The sequence below is a fragment of the Melozone crissalis genome, unplaced genomic scaffold (assembly GCF_028551555.1).
Source record: "Melozone crissalis strain CALT ecotype California unplaced genomic scaffold, PUWL_Pcris_2 ptg000187l_1, whole genome shotgun sequence".
NCBI classification, from domain to species: Eukaryota; Metazoa; Chordata; class Aves; order Passeriformes; family Passerellidae; genus Melozone; species Melozone crissalis.
Window position 1 is genome coordinate 937155 of NW_026535952.1, and position 15964 is coordinate 953118.

Consider the following 15964-nt stretch of genomic DNA (forward strand, 5'->3'; position numbering starts at 1 on the left):
AAGTCACCCTAACAGACAGCAGTACAAAGAGACGGGAGAGGCCCAATTTCCAGGCAACAGCTTCCTGGCAGGTTCATTTCTCCAAGCGCTGCTCGATTTTCTCACCACGAGGGACTCCTGCGGGAGGCCATGTCCACATTCCTCCTTTTAGCTCTTCTCCAAGTGTGCCAAGTGGGCTAAAGCAAAGCACAGTCCTTCCCCAAAGGCATCACTGGAGAGGCCAGTCCCACGGGTGCAGGAATGCAGGGGAGCTGTTAGGAGCAGGAGAAGAGAGTGAGAGCGGCGTACCGGGGTGAGCGAAAGCAGGCAGGGGCTGGATGACAGCAGGAGCTCCGTTAGCCAGGGGAGGGACGGCGGCGGGGACAGAGGACACCAGCGGGGGGGACATCCCCACCACCGGGATGGATGCCATGGGCACCGGGGCCACGCTGCTGAGGGATGGCATGTTGGCAATGCCCCCGAGACCTACGGGCGAGAAAAGCACACGTTGGTTCTGACGCACACCGAGCCGGCGCCCGCGGGGTCACCGACACCTCCAGCGGCACCTCCCGAGCCCGGGACAGCCCTCCCGGCCCCGGGTGGCACTGCGGGGACAGGAACGGGACACGGGGACAGGAACGGGACACGGGCACACGAACAGGACACGGGGACAGCCCCAGAGCGGGCCAGCACTGCCCCCAGCTGTCCAGCAGCATCTGCTACAAAGGGAATGAACTGGGTGCCCTGACCTGAGAGAGGAGCAGGCCCCTGGAAGGAGCAGCAGCCCCAGGGAGGAGCAGCCCCAGGGAGGGAGGAGCAGATCCAGGGAGGAGGAGGAGCAGCCCCAGGGAGGAGGAGGAGCAGCCCCAGGGAGGAGGAGCAGCCCCCTGGAAGGAGCAGCAGCCCCAGGGAGGAGGAGGAGCAGCCCCAGGGAGGAGGAGGAGCAGCCCCAGGGAGGAGGAGCAGCCCCCTGGAAGGAGCAGCAGCCCCAGGGAGGAGGAGCAGCCCCAGGGAGGAGGAGCAGCCCCCTGGAAGGAGCAGCAGCCCCAGGGAGGAGGAGGAGCAGCCCCAGGGAGGAGGAGGAGCAGCCCCAGGGAGGAGGAGCAGCCCCCAGGGAGAAGGAGCAGCCCCAGGGAGGAGGAGGAGCAGCCCCAGGGAGAAGGAGCAGCCCCAGGGAGGAGGAGGAGCAGCCCCAGGGAGGAGGAGGAGCAGCCCCAGGGAGGGAGGAGCAGCCCCAGGGAGAAGGAGCAGCCCCAGGGAGGAGGAGGAGCAGCCCCAGGGAGGAGGAGGAGCAGCCCCAGGCTGGCCCAGCAGCTGCAGGATTGGGGGGATCCCTGGGCTGGGATGACACAGGGCAAAGCTGATGGAGAGCACAGGGTGAGAGGCTGAGGGCAAGCACAGGAACCAGGGGGTCAAGGAGGGCCAGTGGTGCCAGGGGAGGAACGAGGGGTGTGCAAACAGCTCACATCAATCTACAGGCAATGAGAACAGGGGATCACCATTTGGCTTTTTGGGGGCTCATTTCGTTCTGCCTTTTCTCACTTAACCCTGCATCGGCTCTGCCCAGTTTCATTGTCTTCTTCCAAAGAATTTTATTTCCGACTGTAAAACTTGTGGGGTTACAGTGGATCAAACCACACTGCTGCAAGCAGTTTATCAAAGCCACTGTTCCCTTTCCCCAGGACATTTAGATGGGATATTGGGAATGAGGAATTGTTCCCTGGCACAGGGTGCCCAGAGCAGCTGGGGCTGCCCCTGCATCCCTGGCAGTGCCCAAGGCCAGGCTGGACACTGGGGACAGTGGCAGGTGTCCCTGCCATGGCAGGGCTGGCACTGGAGGAGCTTTAAGGTCCTTTCCAACCCAAACCATTCCAGGATTCCCAGGCACCAATAACCCTGAGCCACAGCAAAGACTAAAGCAGAAAGGGAAATATCCTCTCACAACAGGACCAAGAGGTTTGGCTTTATTTGGTTATTTTATTTGCTTATTTTCCTTTCCCCATCCTATCTTCCCTACTCTTTTCCCAGAAATGATGGTGACTTTGGCAATACTTCACCCCAGCAGCTCCTGCCAGAGCAGCACTGCTCATCAAAGCAGACTGTAAAAACTCACACAGAGCAGAGATCCAAAGCTGGAGATTCAGTAATGCCAACAGTTTAACCACAACTCCAGCCCTTTGGAATGCACTAGCCCTGCTACCTGAGCCGTGTTTTGTTTGGAGCAGTGCAAACCTGAAGCAAACAGGAGCTCAGCTCAGGTAAAAGCCCAGTGCAATTCCTCTCAGTGCATGTGCAACACCTGGGTTTGAGTCCATGTGCTTTTAGATGCACTTTTCCCCAAAATTTTCTTGGAGAAACTGCAGAAGGCCAATGGAATTGCTGCAGTCCCAGGTAAGAGTGAGGAAAATGGAGGAGAACGGAGATCTTACCAAATCCTGGGGCACCGGGCAGGGCCAGGGGCGGCTGCTTCATGACGGGCGGCAGCGCGGCCGGGAGCTGGTACCCCTGCAGCTTCAGCTTGATGAGTTTCATAGCTATGGAAAACTCCAAGGGATCCATCCTGCCATCATTGTTCATGTCAGCTAGAGCCCTGCAAAACACAGTGTTGGCACAGTTACAGCCTGCAGGGAGCAACTTCAGGCCCTGCCCCAGGAGCAGGATCACATGAGCAGGGATGTTCAAGGCTGGGGAAGGGGCTGGAGCCCAGGAGGGGCTGAGGGAGCTGGGAAAGGGCTGCAGAATCCCTGAGGAGCTGGAAGGGGCTGCAGAATCCCTGAGGAGCTGGAAGGGGCTGCAGAATCCCTGAGGAGCTGGAAGGGGCTGAGGCTGGAGCAAAGGAGGCTCAGGGGCCCTTGTGGCTCTGCACAAGGCCCTGCCAGGAGGGCACAGCCGGGGGGGTCGGGCTCTGCTGCCAGGGAACAGGGACAGGAGCAGAGGGAGCGGCCTCAGGCTGGGCCAGGGCAGGCTCAGCTGGGACAGCAGCAGCAATTTGCCCATGGAAAGGGAGCTCAGGCCTTGGCAGGGGCTGCCCAGGGAGCTTTGCAGTGCCCATCCCTGCAGGTGTCCCCTGGAGGTGGCACTGAGTGCTCTGGGCTGGGCACAAGGTGCCCGTGGGGCACAGCTGGCACTGCATGGGCTGGCAGGGCTGTGCCAGCCTCAGGAATTCTGAGATTCTCACTAATTTCCCCCCAAAACTATGCCAGGCTTACACTAAGACACTATTTAAACTTAAGAGCTCAATGATTTCTTTCCTTGGGTGATTAATAAATATTTTTGAGGTTGCTTTTCAACTCTTGGAGGAATTACAAGGAAGCATCCAGAACAAATGCAGCTGCACCAAAACTTTGCAAAATGACCCCAGTGAAAGCACAGGGTCCTAAAACAGCACCACAGGGAAGTGAATCTGCAAATCTGTACTTTAGCTGCACTTAACATAAAACATTCTTTAAATCTGTGACTCCCCTCAGCACTGCTCCATCTGGGAGTGTGCAAATGTGTTTTCAATTAAACAATAGCACTCAAGATGAAACATTGAGCTTAGGCCTTGAATAGGCTTTCAGGGAAAGGAGTCTGACTTAAACAGTTTGCTTTTTGTTCCTTGCCTTGCTAGTTAAGACAACCCAGCTCAGCAGGGAATAGGGTGGGAGCTGGGGGGAGAGAAGCAGGAAGGAGAGTGCCAGTTCCTGCCACTGCACACCAAAACCCTGAGTAAATGCGCATCAGCAACAGAAATAGCTGTGCACTTACTCTGGAACACCATGCTTATTTCTTTGCATTTGTTTGAAGAATTAAGTGCAGATTTCATGACTGGAATAAAACAGATTTGAAGTTCATGCATTCACTTCTGTGTCATGGGTGTGGCCCTGGGCAGTGCGGCTGAACCAGAGCTTCATTTCTGATCAAATTCCTCTCAAAGAGAGTTTCTGTGCAGCTAGGTGGGAAGTTATCCCAAAAGCACCCCAGTGAATATCAGCTATTTGTAGCTGATACACAAGGAGACAGCCAGGTAAAGGTTGTGGCAAAATGGAAATCCTCCCACTCCAAAAAAACCCCAAAACATGAAAACCCCATGGAGAGGCAGATCCCAGCAGGGAGCAGCACAGGTTTAGACCCCCAGCAGCATCAGAGGCACTCCAAACCTCTCCTGAACTCCTAGGAAAGGATTTCCAGGGGTGCAGCTGCCTTAATCCACCACTTCTGATGTCATGGGGCTCAATAACAGCATTAAAATCTGGGAGAAACGTTTAAAGCAAGTCTGGAGAGGACACTGAGGCACAGATACTGAAATCCTTCTAAAGCATGTGCTGCACCTGTGCCTGGACAATGCTGAATCCCAGAATCCCAGGCTGGTTTGGATGGGAAGGGATCTTAGAGCTCATTTCATCCCACAACTGCCATATATATCTCTTTGATTTACAAGATAAAAACCTTTTATTAATTCTAGATAGATAGAATTGATTAATTAATTCTATTAGGCCCTCGGTGGGTTCTATCCCTGCAGGAAAATGCAGGAATATAAAGATCACCCTGTAGGAACCTTGGCTCTCCAGGCACCATTTCCTGCTGGAACACAGCAAATCTTTGCATCCTACATGGGAAACATGAATTCCCCAGCATTCAGCAACTCTGCTGTGCACCAGTGGCACTGCTCTCATTGAACTCCAATTCACATCAGCAGCTGTAGCTTTTCATTCAACATCTGACCTTCTGTGAACTCCTTTACTCTACACCAACAGCTCCATTATTGAAATTGCCAGCACAAATATCAGTGCAGAGAGTTCCCTGCAGCCCCCAGAATTTCTCCAGTTTTACAGAGTGCAAAGAAAAAGCAGCTTTTGTCTGACAAACTCTTCCTGCTAAAATAGGACACATTTCCATTTCTAGTTGCAGAAGTTGGTGTCAGGCTGCTGGATTTTACTGTGGAATGCAGGGAGCCAGCAAACACCACCTAATTCCACTCATTTCTGCTCCTAATGGAACTGGGACAATGTGGTGCCCTTGCATTTGTTTCATTTGTGGCCTGGCTGGAACCAGTGCAGGGTAGATGGATTAAACACTGACTAAATATTTATTATCTTCTGTAGGCCAGGCCTGTGCTTGTATTGAATACAAGGGCTGCAGCGGGCTCAGCACCACGCCAGGGCTCAGTGCTGACAAATCCTTCCCCATGCATCTTTTCCTCTTTTCCTCCTCCCTTCTCTCACCTGTTCTGCAGAATGAAAAGCCAGCTGGATTACTTTTGCATGGATGAGGTGCAGAAACTGAACACAGACAGTGTTGCCATCAAACATGGGAAATTAGCACAGGCTAATTAGCACATACAAACCTGCTGCAATTAGCACACAAACCACCTATCCATGAAGGCAGTGCTGTGCTAAGGCAGGGATCACTGTGCAGTTCCCAAATCTGCACTGATTCAGCTGGAAATTCAGCAATTCCCCCTGGGCTGCACAGCCCCAGATGTGGCACAGGCTCAGCCCCGTGTGTGGCACAGGCCCAGGTGTGGCACAGGCCCAGGTGTGGCACAGGCACAGCCCTGGGTGTGGCACAGGCCCAGGCCCAGGTGTGGCACAGCCCGGGGTGTGGCACAGGCCCAGGCGTGGCACAGGCCCAGGTGTGGCACAGGCACAGCCCTGGGTGTGGCACAGGCCCAGGCGTGGCACAGGCCCAGGTGTGGCACAGGCCCAGGCCCAGGTGTGGCACAGGCCCAGGTGTGGCACAGGCCCAGCCCTGGGTGTGGCACAGGCCCAGGCCCAGGTGTGGCACAGCCCCAGGTGTGGCACAGGCCCAGGTGTGGCACAGGCCCAGGCCCAGGTGTGGCACAGCCCCAGGTGTGGCACAGCCCCAGGTGTGGCACAGCCCCAGGTGTGGCACAGGCCCAGCCCTGGGTGTGGCACAGGCCCAGGCCCAGGTGTGGCACAGGCCTAGGCCCAGGTGTGGCACAGCCCCAGGTGTGGCACAGGCCCAGCCCTGGGTGTGGCACAGGCCCAGGCCCAGATGTGGCACAGCCCCAGGTGTGGCACAGGCCCAGGCCCAGGTGTGGCACAGCCCCAGGTGTGGCACAGGCTCAGCCCCGTGTGTGGCACAGGCCCAGGTGTGGCACAGGCCCAGCCCCAGGTGTGGCACAGGCCCAGCCCCAGGTGTGGCACAGCCCCAGGTGTGGCACAGGCCCAGGTGTGGCACAGGCCCAGCCCCAGGTGTGGCACAGGTTCAGCCCCAGGTGTGGCACAGCCCCAGGTGTGGCACAGGCCCAGGTGTGGCACAGGCTCAGGTGTGGCACAGCCTCAGGTGTGGCACAGCCCCAGGTGTGGCACAGGCCCAGGTGTGGCACAGGCTCAGGTGTGGCACAGCCTCAGGTGTGGCACAGCCCCAGGTGTGGCACAGCCCCAGGTGTGGCACAGGCCCAGGTGTGGCACAGGCCCAGCCCCAGGTGTGGCACAGGTTCAGCCCCAGGTGTGGCACAGCCCCAGGTGTGGCACAGGCCCAGCCCCAGCAGTGAGCAGCACTCAGGTCTCTATGGATGGGTGCCTGTGCAGGAATTACCAGGATTACCCCACTGTGCCACCCCTGGACACTGATTCAGGAAGGTGGGAAGGGAAGCAGCTGTGAGGAACAGGGAAGTGTCACCCAGTGCCTCCGTGCTGGCACAATCAGTGACCCAGGAGCAGGGAAGTGTCACCCAGTGCCTCTGTGCTGGCACAATCAGTGACCCAGGAGCAGGGAAGTGTCACCCAGTGCCTCCGTGCTGGCACAATCAGTGACCCAGGAGCAGGGAAGTGTCACCCAGTGCCTCTGGGCTGACACAATCAGTGACCCAGGAGCAGGGCAGTGTCACCCAGTGCCTCTGGGCTGACACAATCAGTGACCCAGGAGCAGGGAGAGCAGGGCAGTGTCACCCAGTGCCTCCCTGCTGGCACAATCAGTGACCCAGGAGCAGGGAGAGCAGGGCAGTGTCACCCAGTGCCTCTGGGCTGACACAATCAGTGACCCAGGAGCAGGGAAGTGTCACCCAGTGCCTCTGTGCTGGCACAATCAGTGACCCAGGAGCAGGGAAGTGTCACCCAGTGCCTCTGGGCTGACACAATCAGTGACCCAGGAGCAGGGAAGTGTCACCCAGTGCCTCCGTGCTGGCACAATCAGTGACCCAGGAGCAGGGCAGTGTCACCCAGTGCCTCTGGGCTGGCACAATCAGTGACCCAGGAGCAGGGAGAGCAGGGCAGTGTCACCCAGTGCCTCTGTGCTGGCACAATCAGTGACCCAGGAGCAGGGCAGTGTCACCCAGTGCCTCTGTGCTGGCACAATCAGTGACCCAGGAGCAGGGCAGTGTCACCCAGTGCCTCCGTGCTGGCACAATCAGTGACCCAGGAGCAGGGCAGTGTCACCCAGTGCCTCTGGGCTGACACAATCAGTGACCCAGGAGCAGGGAGAGCAGGGCAGTGTCACCCAGTGCCTCCCTGCTGGCACAATCAGTGACCCAGGAGCAGGGAAGTGTCACCCAGTGCCTCCGTGCTGGCACAATCAGTGACCCAGGAGCAGGGCAGTGTCACCCAGTGCCTCTGGGCTGACACAATCAGTGACCCAGGAGCAGGGCAGTGTCACCCAGTGCCTCCCTGCCGACACAATCAGTGACCCAGGAGCAGGGCAGTGTCACCCAGTGCCTCTGTGCTGGCACAATCAGTGACCCAGGAGCAGGGAAGTGTCACCCAGTGCCTCTGTGCTGACACAATCAGTGACCCAGGAGCAGGGCAGTGTCACCCAGTGCCTCTGGGCTGACACAATCAGTGACCCAGGAGCAGGGCAGTGTCACCCAGTGCCTCTGGGCTGGCACAATCAGTGACCCAGGAGCAGGGAGAGCAGGGCAGTGTCACCCAGTGCCTCCCTGCTGGCACAATCAGTGACCCAGGAGCAGGGAGAGCAGCTGCCTGGGGTTATTTCAGCTCTCCTTTCACTGCAGGGGCCAGGAGATGCCCTGTGAGCCCCACACAGGGCATCTCAAGCAAGGCAGATTATTCTGCTTAAGCACAGTTATCTCCCAAGCCACTGCAGGCCCAGTCAGAGCCCAATTAGAGGCTTTGAATTGATCCCCAGCCTGGAGGAGCCTGAGCTGGTGAAGGGCAGAGCAGCACAGGAGCTGCCATGGCAGACCATAATACTTCACTCCTTTGCTCACTGACACTTCTTTCCTTGCATGAGGAGTACAAGGGACACAGGAATTCTCCATTTTAACAAAAACTGCTGTTTTGAAGGACTGTGCATTCTGGGGAAGCTTTTGTGGGCCCAGAAGTGAGGCACTGACCAGATTTATTCAGATTTATTCCCTGTGTCCCCCAGCTGGGAGGGATCTTCAGCAAACTCAGGCCAGGCTTCTCTCCCACTGCCACAGTCAGCCAAGAGCAGCAGAATGACCCAGAACAGGAAACCACCTCCAGAACAGCACAGACAGACAGACAGACAGACAGTTCCTCAGGGACTGCCCTGCATCCCTGGCAGTGTCCCAGGCCAGGTTGGACACTGGGGACAATGGGAGGTGTCCCTGCCATGGCAGGGGTGGGATGGGATGAGTCTAGAGGTCCTTCCCAACCCAAACCATCCTGGGATTTCTCAGATCAGAAAATGAATTTTTTTACAAGTTTTTGTAAACAGTTTTACAAGTTGTACAAGTTGTTGTGAGTTTTACAAGTTGTTTTAACTCAGAATTACTTCCCTTCCCTGAGGACTCCTGCACCTCCCCTGCTCTCCCAGCAACAATCAAATGCCACCTCCCAAAGCCCAGCCCAGCAATTCCAGGAGCACACACTGATGGAAGAGCAGCAGCTCCCATCTCTCAGAGATTGCAGGCTCAGTACTCCAAAACTCCCCCTCCAAAGTACTCAAGGATCTACAGAAAGATTTTCACTTAAATATTTACTTCATTTCACTCAGACATGACTGAAAAAAATAAGAGAGACAGAGAGGAAGGAATGTCCATGAGCTGCTCTATGATTTAGAAAGGCAGCCTGAATAAGTTTTAGTTCAGCTTCATTAACAAAAATGTGCAGGTCTTGTCTCTATGACAACTGCAGAGGGAGTGGAATGATTCCCTTCCTCTCCAGAGCCTGGAAAACTGAATAATTCAGAGAGGAAGAGATCCTTAGTCAGACTATTTACAACTGTTTGGATTTGTTAGCACCTATTTAGAGCCAAGGCCTAGGGAAGATTTTTGGAGAACGGATGTCTTGTTCAAGACAAAACTTCTTTCCTTGTTTAATTCAGAGGCAAGAGAAGCTCCAAAGGGACATTTGAGCACTCACTGAGGCTTCAGCAAATAAGACAACCAGTCCAGCTTTGATATTTGTAAGATGAAGATAATCAGAAAAGAAAAGAAGCTCTTTATTTAAAAGCCATGTAGGTCTGGGCATGCAGATTTCAAAAGCAATAAAATAACAGTCCTTCACTGCACTAGAAAGGTTTTGTAATGGCAATAAACTCCTTCTCAAATAGCTCACAGAGGAAAAGGGAACAGATTCCCCCAAAGTTCTCTATCCCTCTCACCCAATCCAGAATGAAAACCACTTTTAATTCTGTCTCACACCAATATCTGTGCTGGTAGTAATGTTATTAATGCAGTCCATGAATAATCATGGAATTATGGAATGGTTTGGGTTGGGAGGAACCTTAGAGCTCATCCCATCCCACCCTGCCATGGCAGGGACGCCTCCCACCGTCCCCAGTGCCCAGCCTGGCCTTGGGCACTGCCAGGGATGCAGGGGCAGCCCCAGCTGCTCTGGGCACCCTGTGCCAGGGCCTGCCCACCCTGCCAGGGAACAATTCCTCATGGCCAAGATCCCACCCAGCCCTGCCCTCTGGCACTGGCAGCCATTCCCTGGGTGCTGTCCCTGCACACACAGGTCCAGGTCTGGCTTCATTCCTGCAGGAACACCTGGCACTGTGGCAATGTCTGTGCTGTGGAATGGGCACGGATTTGGATCTGGCTGAACTCACCAAGGAGTGACAAAAATTTCCAGTTTCAAACTTGGACACCAACTCCAATGGAAACAGTCCATGTCAATCTTCATTTTTGTAACAAACACTCCAGGTCTTGCCCCACAGCCAGCTCTGTGCCCACCCCACACCCAGCTCTGTGCCCACCCCACACCCAGCCCTGTGCCCACCCCACACCCAGCTCTGTGCCCACCCCACACCCAGCCCTGTGCCCGCCCCACACCCAGCCCTGTGCCCGCCCCACACCCAGCTCTGTGCCCACCCCACACCCAGCCCTGTGCCCGCCCCACACCCAGCTCTGTGCCCGCCCCACACCCAGCTCTGTGCCCACCCCACACTCACCATATCTGTGCTAGCACTGGCTGAGGTAACCCAGATTGGAAAAAAAAGTTCCTGGCTTGATCACCTGTAAAACAAACAGGACATGGCCTCAGCTCCAGCTGCAAACAGCTGGCAGAGGGGATGGGGCAGCAGGAGGCAAAAACAGCTGCAAGAGAAGCCCAGCCCATGCCACGACTGATGAGCACTAAGAAAATTCAATGTAACAAACCAGAGCAATGAAGAGGAGGCCTCCTATTGCCTTTGAGACCAAAGTTTGATGAAAATTTATTAGGATCAGTGCAATTCCTTGATTTGGAGCTTTGCTTCCCACTGTTTCAATCAGTTCTGCATTTGGATCTTTCCAAGAGGTCAACCATGCTGATGTCAGTGCTGCACAAACTGGATTTCCAAACCTGATTTCAGTTGAAATGACACACCTTTATTTAATCAGACCTTTTATTTATCATAATATTAGTGTGGTAGCTGACCCCAGGCACAAAGAACCCATCACTGCCTTCCACAGCAGGATGGGGAATAGAAAATATCAGAAAATAACAGAAAAGTTGGGGCTGATGTGGCAAAATATGAGATATAAAATAAGAAATGGGGCTGATGTGGAACAGTGAGATATAAAATAACAAATACCTGTTGAAATTTTCTAATTATTATGCCCATATGTCTCCCAGGCAGCTCTGTAGACATTTGGCTCCCTAGTTAAGATATAACCAAACACAAGCTGAGAAGTGGAAGCTGTTTGTTTACCAGTGATAAATCCAGCAGCTGGTTTCAGACTATGGAACTGTTGATCATGCTTTGCTCTCTCCTCCACAGTAATGGCCCAGATATCCAGGTTGCCTGGTTCAGAAGAAATGGAGAAATGGCATTGAGAAACATTCCCTAAAACCAGCCCCTTTTCTCTCTGTGTGATTATCTCAGCAGTCTGGGCTCCTCACACAGCCCAGGGGTGGGAGATCATTTACCCCCAGAGCACTCAGAGCTGAAATCCCAGTTCCTTTGCTGCAAAGGCACCTCTTCCCCAGTACCCCATCTGACCTGCCCACAGGACAGGGAAAATGGCAAATCTCAGCACTGGGATTGCTCTTTGGAACCCTCCTGCAGATCAGCTGCCAAACCCAACTCCCAGATCTGAAGGGAATGCAAGGAAGAGGGAATGCTCACCAGAGCTGAGTGCCAGGGATGGGGTCAGACCAAAGAGGGGAAATCTGGGTGAGTTTCACAGCAGGGATTGTTCCTGGCAGGGTGGGCAGGGCTGGGATGGAATTCCCAGAGCAGCTGGGGCTGCCCCTGCATCCCTGGCAGTGCCCAAGGCCAGGCTGGGCACTGGGGCTGGAGCAGCCTGGCACAGTGGGAGGTGTCCCTGATGAGCATCCCAGCCCAGCCCAGTCTGGGGTTCTGTGATTTCATGGCAATAACCAAAAATCCTGTCCCTACTGCACTGCCAGGGCCCATCCTGGCTTTTTCACTGCATCTCCAGATGCTGCAACTTCCCCTGCTGTAAATGAAGAGATTAAAAAAGTGTTATTTTTGTTCTAACCTAAAAGTGGGTGATGGGACAACAAGGGAAAAACTGGCAGTGATACCCAAAGGCATCTGCTGGGCCTTTCAGCAACTCCCAGGAGTCCTGAAAGGAAAAAGCATCTGCACCTCTGCAGTGCAGGTGGTGCCAGAGGCCAGGCTGGGCCCGCAGGGGCTGGAAGGGATGGATGCAGCACCCAGGGCTCTGGGCTGCAAAGGGAGGTGTCTGCAAAGCCACCCCAAAACTCCCAGCTCACAGATGCACAAACACTTCCCCAGAGAAACCCTTGGGAAGGAACGTGTTGATGGCAAGTGTGTGCACACAGAACAGCTCAGAACACACAGAAACCACTCACCCCCAAAAGGTGTTGGAAACTGAGCCATGGTTCTGTCACTTTTGGCTTGTTAATAGATGCCTGGAAAAGAAAAAAAAATAAACAATCAGATATTTGATATTATCTTCTATTTTTCATATATTTTCTGTATGATTAATTACTACAGAAAAAAAAGGCAGTGAGGAAGCAGGATTGTATCAATACTTCCCACACCAACTGGGATTTACAAAACTCAATGTCTCATTTTTGCACTTCCCTCTGCATCTGTGAGGGCACCTTCCTCCCAGCAAGCAGCTACATTTCATTGTGCTTTAAGGATGGCCTCAAAAGCAGCCTGCAGTTATAAGTAAGTAAGTAAATAAATAAATAAATAGTTTATTTCTTTATTTATAAATAGGCAGAGATGGAGTGAGGGCAGAGCTCAGTCCATACATATATATATAAATTAAAAAATATATCAAATATATATTTTTATATATTTTATTTATATATATAAAATAAGTATTTATTTATTTATTTATAAATAGGCAGAGATGGAGTGAGGGCAGAGCTCAGTCCATACATATATATAAAAATTTTAAAAATATAATATATATTTTATATATTTTATTTATATACATATATAATAAGTATTTATTTATTTATTTATTTGTAGCTAGGGCTGGAGTGAGGGCAGAGCTCAGTCCATACATATATAAAAATAAAAAATTATATAAAAGATATCTTTTAATATTTTTTTATTTATATATATAAAATAAGTGCTTATTTATTTATTTATTTATTTATAGCCAGGGCTGGAGTGAGGGCAGAGCTCAGTCCATACATATATATAAAAATAAAAAATATATATAAAATATATTTTCTATTTTTTTATTTATATATATATTTTTTTTAAGTATTTATTTATTTATTTATAAATAGCCAGAGAGGGAGTGAGGGCAGAGCTCATTCCATACATATATATATGTAAATAAAAAAAAATATAATATATATATTATATATATATAATATTTATTTACTTATTTATTTATTTATTTCTAGCCAGAGCTGGAGTGAGGGCAGAGCTCAGACCATACATATATATATATATATATATATATATATATATAAATAAAAAATATATATAAAATATATTTTCTATATTTTATTTATATATATATATAAAATAAGTATTTATTTATTTATTTATTTATTTGTAGCCAGAGCTGGAGTGAGGGCAGAGCTCAGTCCATACATATATATATATAAATAAAATATTTATATAAAATATACTTTCTATATTTTTATTTATATATAGATAAAATAAGTGTTTATTTATTTACTTATTTATTTATTTCTAGCCAGAGCTGGAGTGAGGGCAGAGCTCAGTCCATACATATATATATATATAAATAAAATATTTATATAAAATATATTTTCTATATTTTTATTTATATATAGATAAAATAAGTGTTTATTTATTTACTTATTTATTTATTTCTAGCCAGAGCTGGAGTGAGGGCAGAGCTCAGTCCATACATATATATATAAAAATAAAATATTTATATAAAATATATTTTCTATATTTTTATTTATATATAGATAAAATAAGTGTTTATTTATTTACTTATTTATTTATTTCTAGCCAGAGCTGGAGTGAGGGCAGAGCTCAGTCCCACCCCTGGATGCTGCTGCAGGCTCCATGACTCTCCTGAGTGTCACAGCCCCTGCCCAGGAGGGAAATCGGCTCCATTTCCAAGCGCTGCCGCCCAGCACCAGAGATCTGGATTTTGTTCCTGGCAGCAAATGCCCTGGCCTACATTCATCCGTGGGTCCATGGCCATTACACTCCATGCCCTGCTGTGTGCCCAGGCCTGAGCCGCAGCCAGGGCAGCCTCAGCGCAGCACCGCTGGCTCTGCCAACAAAGGCACCACGCAGCTCCAGATTTCATCTGCCACACAGAAGCAAAACCATTTTTCTTGCTGCACACAAAGGCCGCCATGAGCTGCCCGAGCCAGGGGACAATGGGCAGCACAACAATGAGCCACGGCCTCTTGTCCTGGGAGATTCCACTCGTGTCCTCCAGGCAACGGCAGAATGGCAGAGGGGAGCAGACTCAGGAGAATCATTTAGGCTGCCTGAACAGCAGCAGAAATTTATCAATATCCCTAAGAAAAGGCATTCACTTGCACCAACAATTTCCTTTTGTCTCGATTGCTGTTTGCTCCCCTCCCCATCCCCCTTTCACACTCCCACATTCTCCTCTGGCCTCCAACTTGGGAACCTCCTGTGTGTCCCCTCCCCAACGTCCCTGCACAAACCCCGGGCGCTTCTGCCAGTAGTTGGGATTTGGGGAATGAGGGACACAACCCTGACTCTTTTTCCTCCTCATTTGGCCAAGCCTGTGACCCCAAAGCCCTGTGCCCCAGGCCAGGGCAGGCAGCTGATGCTGCTCCCAAGGGTTATCCCACAAGTTCCAAACTCCAGGTGCAGAGACCCAAGGGATCAGAGCAGCTCCCTGGGCTCTGGGGCTGTCCCAGAATCATTCCTGAAGGGCTGAAAGAGCAGCACTTCTACCTTTGCCTGTTTGCTTATTGTTCCCTGCTCTGGGAAAGAACTCAGCAATGCTGCTGGGGTTTATGAGCGCAAGGAAACCTTGAGGGGGGAAAAAAGAGGAAAAAAGAAGGAAAGAAAAAGGAGGAGGAAAAAAAGGAGGAGGAAAAAAAGGAGGAGGAAAAAAGGAGGAGGAAAAAAAGGAGGAGGAAGAAAAGGAGGAGGAAGAAAAGGAGGAGGAAAAAAGGAGGAGGAAAAAAAGGAGGAGGAAAAAAAGGAGGAGGAAAAAAGGAGGAGGAAAAAAAGGAGGAGGAAGAAAAGGAGGAGGAAAAGAGGAGGAGGAAGAAAAGGAGGAGGAAGAAAAGGAGGAGGAAAAAAAGGAAGAGGAAAAGAGGAGGAGGAAGAAAAGGAGGAGGAAAAAAAGGAGGAGGAAAAAAAGGAGGAGGAAGAAGTAAAAAAAAAACCAAAAACCAAAACCCCAAACAAGCAAAAAGAAAACTAAAACAAAACCAAACAGGGAAAAAAAACGCCAAAAAAAAAAGAAAACAGAGAAAAATCAGGAAAGCCCAAAAGCAGAAGCCCCTGAAGCCCCCCTCTCAGAGCAGTTTCCATATTATCTGTTCCCTTTCAGCACAAGGGGAAGCAGCAGCAGAGCATTGCCAGGCTCAGCCCTTGAGGGAAGAGCCTCCTCCACAGCCTGCCAGGATTGCAAAGGAATGAATTCCCCTTTACCTTGAGCACAGGGGAACAGCAGAGGGAGTGGGAACTGAACTCCAGCCCCGTGCTGGATGCCAAGGAAAGCAGAAACTATTCCAAAGAACTTGCAGAAGGGAAGAAAAAAGAAGAAAGTGAGAAACAAACCAAAGCCAGCTGGGGGAATGGAGAGAAGGAGCAGAGAGCTGTGTTGAAACGTGAGAGGCTGAGACCCAAAGCAAAGCTGAGAGCAGACACAGAGACAGAGAGGCAAAGTGAGGGAAAGGCAAACCCCTCCCTGAGTGGAACATGCAGGAGTTTGCTGTTTATCCCGAGGGACCACCTGGGTTCCACAGGCACAGGTTTCACTGTGCACGCCTGGGGGGACACCAGGGACCCCAAACCTGTCCCCAGAGGTTGCACCAGGTGGTGTTTTGAGTCTGTCCTGACCCAAGCTGCTCTGGGATTCTGTTCTGGGGGTTGAAGGGCTCAGGGGTGGAGAACAGGTATTATTTATCCCCAAAACATCTGGCACAGTTGTTATTTATAAAATACCATATATAGTTAAGTATTGTAAAGCAAATAA

At 51.2% G+C, this 15964-nt stretch overlaps 2 protein-coding genes across 5 annotated transcripts in view; one reads left to right on the top strand and one right to left on the bottom strand.

The window, feature by feature from the left end:
• Positions 1-15964, top strand: part of CRYZL1 (crystallin zeta like 1) — a 286566-nt gene that overhangs the window by 226705 nt on the left and 43897 nt on the right. The window lies entirely within an intron of this gene.
• ITSN1 (intersectin 1) overlaps positions 1-15964 on the bottom strand; it is a 119261-nt gene that overhangs the window by 76884 nt on the left and 26413 nt on the right. For 2 of the 3 annotated variants that reach the window (XM_054293750.1, XM_054293752.1), the window contains exons 2-6: positions 12174-12233; positions 11044-11136; positions 10303-10366; positions 2409-2569; positions 289-465 (exon numbers count right to left, since the gene is read on the bottom strand). In XM_054293750.1, the coding sequence (XP_054149725.1) occupies positions 289-465; positions 2409-2569; positions 10303-10366; positions 11044-11136; positions 12174-12201 (523 nt within the window). In that variant the 5' untranslated portion in view covers positions 12202-12233. The remainder of the gene's footprint in view (positions 1-288; positions 466-2408; positions 2570-10302; positions 10367-11043; positions 11137-12173; positions 12234-15964) is intronic. The other variant, XM_054293751.1, reaches the window with a different exon arrangement.